The sequence below is a fragment of the Cupressus sempervirens genome, chromosome 7 (assembly GCF_028749045.1).
Source record: "Cupressus sempervirens isolate cs-2001-9-10 chromosome 7, ASM2874904v1, whole genome shotgun sequence".
Classification (NCBI taxonomy): domain Eukaryota; kingdom Viridiplantae; phylum Streptophyta; class Pinopsida; order Cupressales; family Cupressaceae; genus Cupressus; species Cupressus sempervirens.
In genome coordinates, this window is record NC_143124.1 from 361370700 (window position 1) to 361379983 (window position 9284).

Below are 9284 nucleotides of genomic sequence, written 5' to 3' on the forward strand. Positions count from 1 at the left end.
AATTTTACAGAACCATGACTACCAGACAACAAGAAATAACTCAGACACTACAGGCTTTGACTACCATAATGGAAAGAGTTATTTAGCCCAGGATTCAGGATCAAGGAAGAGGCACATCTGATCACGATGATAGGAGTGTGGCAGGATCACAAGGTGCTCCTAGGCGCAGATCATGGACAACAAATAGGCCTACTCGTCCCACCTTCCTAAGGGAAGAGGCTCAGGAGATGGGAGAAGACGATGCACCAGAAGATTTCCACGATGATCTTAGGGCTGCTACGGCAGAATGGCAGGCATTACCCCCGCATGTGCGTGAATTATTGAACTTTGATCGATATCTAAACCAAAGAAGAGAACATATGAGGAATAGCCGCCAGAATAGGAGACCTAGAGGAGGTCATGATAGTGAGTTACAACGAGCTGTCAGTAAACTTACTTTGCCTTTTTTCGATGGGAGTGGTCAGATGACAGCACAAGCTTGGATTCATAAGTTGGACACCTTTCTAGCGTTAAGGCCTATGTCAGAAATAGATGCCATCAGGTATGCCACCTTGCGTCTGGAAGGCGCAGCTCATGATTGGTGGTCACATGGAATGGTTACTTTGTAGCACAATCAGGTAACATCATACCAGGACTTTGTGGATAGATTGGTTGAACGTTTTGATAAGAAGGATCCAGAAACTTATTTTCGCGACCTTCCTCAGTTAAGACAGTTTGGCAATTTAGAGGTTTATATTAGCGAATTTCAAAGGTTGTCAGTCATGGTACCAGATGTATCGGAAAGGAGGTTAGTTATCTTATTTACAGAAGGATTGTCTGAACCCCTCAAGGGATGGATTAAGGCATTTGACCCACCAACACTGCAGGAAGCCATGAGGAAAGCACGAAGTATGGAACTTACAGCCCCTTCTAGCCGGTTCACTCCCAGGAGTACTACCTCTTTCAAAGACAATAGGAAGTTTGATAAAAATAAAGGGAAGAGCATTGAAACCAAAGGGAAATCTACCACACCCCTAGATACAGAGGCATTAAATGACTTGCGAAAGAAGAAATTATGCTTCTATTGCAAAGGTCCATATGACAGGGATCATGATTGTCCCTTGTGACCAAAAGGAAAAGCCAATAGGGTTATGTGGGCATATTACGAAGGATCAGATTTTGACAGTGTGGCAAAAGAGGGTGAACACACTGGTTCAGAATCTGAGGAAGAGACAGGAAAGTCAGAACAGAAAGAAGAACCTGAATTGCATCTACAGCAAGGGCGTTTGTCTAGCATTCAACAGGAAGGATCTTTCAGATTACGTGGTGTCCTAGCAGGATAGAAGGTGATTACATTAGTTGATATCGGAGCTACACATAACTTCATTGATGCACGATTGGTTGAGTGTCGTGGTATTAAGACAGAAGAATTCGAAGGTCTTCGAGTACAGGTTGCTGACGGATACACTCTTAAGTGTAACAAGATAGTCAGAGACATGCCTTTACGCCTGAATAATTATGAGTTCAAAGCAGATTACCACGTGGTCAACATGGGTGATTTGGATATCGTTTTGGGAATGACATGGTTACGCTTATTGGGTGAGGTTACCTTTCGACTCAGGGACATGGAGATTAAGTTCGAAGTAGATGGGAGGCAGCATGTATTGAGAGCTATTCGGAATAGTGATATCCGAACGATCTCTCTTAGACGATTGGAAAGATTGGTGAGACATGAAGACCTTGAATGGGCAGCCATGTGTACTCTCATGCCTACACAGGAGGAACAAAAAAAGACAGAATATCATTCCGACATACAGATATTGAGGGAAAAGTATAGTAAGGTATTCAACGATATTCCACCTAGTACACCACCTGATAGAGGGATCGAGCACATCATCGAATTAGAAGAAGGTGCTAAACCAGTCATGATCACTCCATACAGGCATCCCAAAAGGCTTAAAGATGAGATAGAAAAAACCATCAAGGAGCTTCTCGCGATGGGACACATCAGACCTAGTAAGTCTCCTTTTGCTTCTTCAGTAGTTTTGGTTAAGAAGAAAGATGGTTCGTTACGGATGTGTATAGATTATAGGATGCTGAATAAGAAAACCATTAAGAATAGATATCCTATTCCACAGATTGATGAGCTAATAGATGAACTGCATGGGGCATGCTACTTTAGTAAGATTGATTTGAGATTAGGTTACCACCAGATTAGAGTCAGAGAATAGGACATTGAGAAGACTGCATTCAGGTGCCATTGTGGGCATTTTGAGTTTTTAGTGATGCCATTTGGATTGACCAATGCACCAGCTACTTTCCAGTCCACCATGAATAAGGTCTTCCATCATCAGCTGAGAAAATTTGTGTTGGTATTTTTTGATGATATCCTGGTATACAGTCGAACATGGCAGGAGCACATGGCGCATCTAGAAACAGTATTGAAGACCTTGCAAGAAGAGTCCTTGTATGCCAAAGAGTCCAAATGCGATTTGGGAATGATTGAGTTGTTATACTTAGGTCATATTATCAGCCGAGAAGGAGTACGGATGGATCCTGATAAGATTCATGCTATTGTGGAGTGGCCTACTCCTGAGAACCTAACTCAGTTAAGAGGATTCCTTGGGTTATGTAGCTTCTACCGCAGATTTGTTTGCGGGTATTCACGACACGCGACCCCTATAACAGATTTGCTTAAAAGGGGAGCTTTCGTTTGGACAGCAAAAGCACAGGCTTGTTTTGACAGATTCAAGGAGATCATGACTTCATGTCCGGTACTAGCATTGCCTGATTTCTCGAAACCATTTGAACTCCAGTGTGATGCCTCAGGAGATGGTATTGGGGCTGTTTTAATGCAGGATAAACACCCAATTGCATATGAAAGCAAGAAACTCCGTGGGCCAGAGAGATCATTCAACATTTACGACAAGGAGATGTTAGCTATCATGCATGCACTAGCTAAGTTCAGGCAGTACTTAGTAGGTGGCAAATTTTGCATAAAAACTGACCACAACAGTTTAAGACATTTCCTCGGGCAAAGGGATCTCAATGATAGGCAACAGAAATGGGTCAGTAAGTTACAGGAATATGACTTCGATATATCTTATGTTAAGGGCACACAGAATGTGGTAGTAGATGCCTTGTCATGCAGACCACATCTTAGTTCAATGATTGAGATCTCTGAGGATTGGAAGCATCTGATTATTACAGAATATGCCAAAGATTCATGGGCATCTAGGATAGTTGATGGGACACTTGTTGATACCAGGTATACACTTGTGGATGAATTGATACCAGGTCCCAGGATCGAAGGTGAAGCAGTTCATTATGCGAGCTCTTCATGATTCACCTATAGCTGGTCACCCCGGATACTTTAAAACATATAGATAGGTGTGAGAATGGTTTACATGGAAAGGACTTAAGAAGGATGTTTTGCAGTATGTTCGTGAGTGTTCCGTTTGCCAACAGAACAAACAGGAGCACACTTTTCCAGCGGGGCTTCTACAGCCACTTCCCATTCTGTGTCAGAAGTGGGAATGCCTATCCATGGACTTCATTACCGGGTTGCCCAAGGCTCAAGGACGTGATTGCATTTATGTGGTGGTGGATAGGCTAACAAAATATGCTCATTTCTTTCCCATCACCACTACTTATACTGCAGTACAGGTAGCTGAAGTATTCTTCAGGGAGGTTTTCAGGTTACATGGGATACCCCACAGTATTGTCAGTGATAGGGATAGTAGATTCTTAAGTCATTTCTGGCAAGAGGTGTTTCGATTATGCGGCACTGAGCTCACACCCAGTACTAGTTATCACCCGCAAATCGATGGACAGACGGAAATAGTAAACAAATGGGTGGAAGGCTACTTGAGGAATTACGTAGCTGATCAGCAGAAGGCTTGGGTAAGATGGATTTATTTGTGTGAGTATTGCTATAACACCACTTTCCACATGTCTATCCAAATGACACCTTTTCGAGCATTATACGGCTATGATACACCCAGTTTCATTGACTTATTGATGAGTGATATTCGGGTTCCACGTGCTGGGGATTTACTGCAAGAAAGTAAAGATATCATTAGCTCTCTACGTGATAACATCGCTCGAGCACAGAATCAGTATAAGCAATACGCAGATCAAAAGAGGACGGAGAGAAGCTTTGAGGTGGGCGACATGGTTTACTTAATGCTTCAACCATTTCGACAATCTACTCTCAAAAAGAGTGGGTCAGAGAAGATTAAACCCAGGTATTATGGACCTTTCAGGATCATTAGGCGAATAGGGGAATTGGCTTATGAACTTGAGCTTCTAGCAGACAGCAAAGTATATAATGTGTTTCATGTATCACGTCTCAAAAAGGCATTGGGACAGAATGTGATACCTTCTGCAGTATTGCCGCCTTTGGATGATGAAGGGAAATTGATCATAGTACCGGAATTCATTTTAGGAAGCAGAGAAAAACAGCTCCACCGAAGAGTAATTAGAGAATATTTGGTTAAATGAAAGGATCTACCAGTCGAAGATGCTACTTGGGAGAATGAGACCATTTTGCAGCATCCAGCTCTGAGATTGCTTGAGGGCAAGCAATATCAGGAAGGGCGGACTGTCATGTCCCTCTCTTAGCAACATAATTATAACAGGGGATTTGCCTATCATTGACTCTCGTAGGCAAATGATTATGGGAAGAGGGTCGATTTTGTCTTCCAATTAAGTAAGTGGGGCCTACTCATTCCAATATTAAATAAAGGTTGTATTCTAACTTTATAAAGTTAATTATTTAATTTTATAAAGTTAATAATTGTAGTGCAAGATGATTCCGGATAATTTCCAGAAACTTCTCAGCAAAGGAGATAAATAGAGGACATAGGGCTCCCATTTGAAGCAAGCGATTTGTGGATTTTATTTCTATTCCATTGGGAGCAATTTGTAGCCATTGATCTGCAAATTCTCAGACTATCTTTGGGAACGATAACTCTCATCGATAAGCAATTTTGAGGGTGTGAGATATCATCCGAATTATTGGAACCCTGGAAGTGGTACCACAGCCATTTCATTGAAGCAAAGTTTGTGGCCTAAGGCCGGATTTTCGTGGGGGTTTTGACAGAGGAGAAAAGGAATTAATCAGAGATAAATTGGAAGGTTCGAAAGGGGGCTGAGAACCTCTGTGATTATTGATCAAGCAAATCGCCTGACTCTTTCAGAGTTCTGACAGCCCAACCCGCGCCAGCAAGATCGGTATATTTTAAGCTCACGTGGCCATTCGATTGCTCGAGTTTCAATTTGTCACATTTCGCAATTGGACTGCATAACCGTCGGTTTCAAAAGGGTGCAAATCGCATTATCTCTGAATATCTGTTCAAGACCTGTCGAGGGCCGAGAAAGCAGTCAACGCGACTGGTAGGAGCATCAATGCCACTCATTGGGCGTCTGGGTAAATAAATCGCCGACCCTGTAGAAGCTTACCGCAGGAAACAAGACCCATCTCTAACCGATTTGTAATCAGGACGAAGGCGGAACGACTATTATCGGGCCCTTTTTACGGGTGCGATTTGGGAGATCAGCACACAAAGAAATATTAAATCGGCGATCTCGCTTCAGGCTAGCAGATTAAATTCAAGGGCCAGAGAATTTCATTACATTAACCGCTATTGGATCCACAGAAGGGCGTCTTTGCAAATCTGCCACCAAGAATTAATTAGCGTTATCAAAGACAAGCTAAATGTATGGCCAATGCGAAATCAGGTTCTGTAATTTGTTGATATTCCGTTTGATGTCCAGTTATTAAATCATTAATATTGCTGGTAGATTTGTCTATATCATTGTGTGCTTTTCACTGGAGATAATATAATCTGAAGTTTTTCTTAAGAAGTAATTGACAATCGTCCCAATCCAGCATTGTTCTTTGTGACCCATATGGTAGAGGGGATATCTCATGATTTGCTTGAAGAAACAAAAAGTAGTTTAAAATATAAGGTAAATGTGATAATTATGTTCCATTTCGTGCAGGGAATGGTGTTCCTAACTCTTTCTGTTTTGTTGAAAACTTGGAGACCGCCACATTGCCCTTCAAAGCAGGTCAATAATCTCAGCTTTCGGATCAGATCAGTTTGATGAATCTGACCCTGAAGAAAGGCAGCAGAAGATGACGTTTCTAAACTGTTCGGTTTTTATGGTTTTCTTGGGGGGCTTGGTTGGTCAGACATTTGTTGTCTATGTTGAAAATCAAGTCAGTTCGGGGGTTGGCTATGAAATTATTACCCACTTGTAATATCATCACTACTCCTGCTGATACGAAGCCCATTTTTCAGACACACAGTTCATCCAAGTAGCCCGTTGCAACGGATTTTAAATGTGATTGTTAGGATGATTATGATTTGGAAAGTGTAGCATCCTTCGGACCCATCATTTCTTCATGAAGTGAATTCAAGGGAATATGTTGATCAATACGGACAAATTACTTCCCACACTTCGTATCTCAGGTTGGAAGTTTATCTATACAATTCTTTCTCTTGCAGATTATACATCAACTCATTGTCAAATGGAGCGAGTTTTGACGTGTAGATGGTGTGATAAGTTTGATATTTTCTATTGTTTCATTGTAAAATAAGGCGATCCGTAAACAAATGGCTTTATTTCTTGGTCCATATGAAATCATTTCACATACTTCCTCTATTAATGTAAATTAGAATGGGTTGCCAAGAAAATCTAAATATAGAGTGTTATGCTTAATCGAGTAAACGAATTATACTCACTTTTTCCATAGAATGTATATATAGAAACAGTAGATAGATAATGTACATTAACTATAAAAAGTAATGTGGTGTGTACTTAATCTACATGATTATTTTCTAAATAGCAGATTTCTAGACAAAGCGGCTGTTCAAGATGGGCCAAGTTCAAATACATGCACTGTTACAGACGTGGAGGAAACAAAGATGGCAATACAAATCCTACAAATTTGGGTGACAACCATATTCCCCGGTAACTTACAAGTTCAAGCAGGGACACTCTTTCTGAGGCAGGCAATGACACCAGAGACACAAATGGGATTTAACATACAATTTCCACCAGCCAGTATTGGTGCTTTTGTTCACATGTCAATGCTACTATCCCTCTTAGCATACAATCAGGTACTGGTTCCCATATTGAAAAGATTCACAGGATATCTACTAGGCATCCAAATGTATATATAGAATGGTGTCAAATAAGTTTTTAATTAGAGGTAAAGAGGTTTTAATGGTGTCATCTCTCAGTTTGTAATTAGAGGTAAAGAGGTTTTGATGGGACTTTAAAATCCATTACATATAAAGTTTGAGAGGGATAAATAACTGAAGATAAATGAAAAGTTATATAGAATAAGGAGTCATGGGTTTTGGGCAGGTTTGTATTATCTTTTTGAGACTTTGGTTGAGTCATTTCACACTATATAAAATTAAATTTCTGTCATAACCTCATATTGACATATGAATACTATAAATATCTTAAACTAAAAATCAATAACACTTAACATGGTAAAGGGTTTCAGTCAAGTAAAAGTCACACCCTTTTATACTTTTATGTCATGAGCCACATATAAATAAATAGAAGTAAAAAAAGAGTAGGGAGGGGAAAAAATTAAATGTAAAATATATATTCTATATGAATTGCAATATTTTTTTATATGTCTTGATCATGACCTAAATAGTTTGAATGAATGAATGGAATATCTCTTCGTTTGAAGCCAAGCTCCACTACCATCTTGAAGAAGAAGCTTGATGTGAGATGAAAAAAATATAGATTTTCTAATTCTTGAAGATTGCATTGGAATTATTTCTCAAAATGTTGTCTTTATGTCTCATAGTTCTTGATCTTAATTTCTTGTATATAAAAATTAAATTTCCAAGTGCCCTTATATATTTCTTTTTTGGGTAAAAAATTAAAAAATGGTCAAATGGGTGGTAAAATAGCTTGTAAAGGGTCATGCATAGAAATGAGAGATGAACTATAAATTTAAGCAATATTTGAAGAAGTCAAGGTGACGAAAATAACACTAAGAAGGGCTAAAAGGTCTCAAAATTATGTTCCATTTTAAGATATTGCAAAACATAAATACTTTTCTACTAGTCATAAATTCAATATTTCCAATAATGTGAAAAAAGCTAATTTTCACTATCTCCAATTTTCCTCATAAATTTTTTAAGAATATTATCAAATGGTCTTCTATACCCGACATGAAATATCTTGATTCATTTTTTTATAACTATTCTAGAAGTATCTTATAGTAGGTTGGAAGGGGTGGCATATTTACAGGCTAAAAGGGATATCAAGTGATTTCCTATATAGCTAATTGTAAAATATAAAATAATATTTTTATTGGTGGAAAAGGAATTTTATGACATATCTCTTTCTATTAAAAATTTATTTCAAATAATACAATTTAAAGGATCTTTATAAAGATCCATTATATCGTCCATCTACTAGTAGTTCTATTGTAGGTTTTTATATTTTTATATCTTTTCAACCTCTTGTTTGTCTCTCTTTTACCTTCAAAGAAAATTAATATGCATTTTTAATAGTACAAACTCATACCATTATTTGTCTTGGTCAATACTAAGAGGTGGGGGGCCTGAATCAATACAAATCTGTCAGTAGGTCTACTAATTATTGTTCTAATAAAACAACACAATAACAACTTGAGTTCAATAAAAATGGTAAATACAACAAGGTAAAATAATATAAGATAATACACAATAGAATTCATCAAGTGAAATATAGTTTTATCCATGGAAATACTCGATGAGAGGATGAATGCAACAATGGAAGTACTATACCCACTATCTATTATAATAAATGTAAAGGGTTGTCTGGTTAAGAGCTACATTTGTCCCTTCTAGAAACATATCATGTTCTAAATGTATGTAACGTTCTATGATTACAAAATCCTATAAAAGATAACTAGTTAGAGGATTTACAAATATCTTTATTAAAGATACCTTTTTAGAGGATTTAGTGAAGCTTACTATTGTATCTTATATTGTTGAATGCTACACATAGATGCAATGGTTAAAAATAAATATATGTGTTTGATCTATGAATAGCACTCTCTATCCTTATTGATTATACTATAAATCCTCAAAGATTCTTTGATGTTCCCATTTTCTCTGCTTCTATTATGAAATCTCCAGTCTCAACTCTAGCTTTTTCATTTGCAGTAGCTTGTCCGATTTAGCACTTATTTCAGGAACTTTTCTCTCTATTAGTTTATGTTGTGAATACTTATTTTCTTTGAGTTCCCATTTTTGCAATCAACCAACTTACAAAGTCTT

General features: G+C 38.2%; 1 protein-coding gene across 1 annotated transcript; it reads left to right on the forward strand.

The window, feature by feature from the left end:
* Positions 1 to 6121: 6121 nt before the first annotated feature.
* LOC149546982 (protein NRT1/ PTR FAMILY 5.1-like) lies at positions 6122 to 7172 on the forward strand. Its single transcript, XM_089794084.1, has 3 exons — positions 6122 to 6205; positions 6367 to 6458; positions 6839 to 7172. The coding sequence occupies exons 1-3, from the start codon at positions 6122 to 6124 to the stop codon at positions 7170 to 7172; spliced, it is 510 nt and encodes a 169-aa protein (XP_089650210.1).
* The last annotated feature ends 2112 nt before the right edge of the window (positions 7173 to 9284 follow it).

Excerpts from the sequence above, each read along its gene's own strand:
- LOC149546982 (XM_089794084.1), top strand. The coding sequence starts at position 6,122 with ATGACGTTTCTAAACTGTTCGGTTTTTATGGTTTTCTTGGGGGGCTTG. Across the intron at positions 6,206-6,366 it reads TTGTCTATGTTGAAAATCAA|CATCCTTCGGACCCATCATT; the intron begins GTCAGTTCGGGG and ends TGGAAAGTGTAG. Across the intron at positions 6,459-6,838 it reads TCCCACACTTCGTATCTCAG|ATTTCTAGACAAAGCGGCTG; the intron begins GTTGGAAGTTTA and ends TCTAAATAGCAG.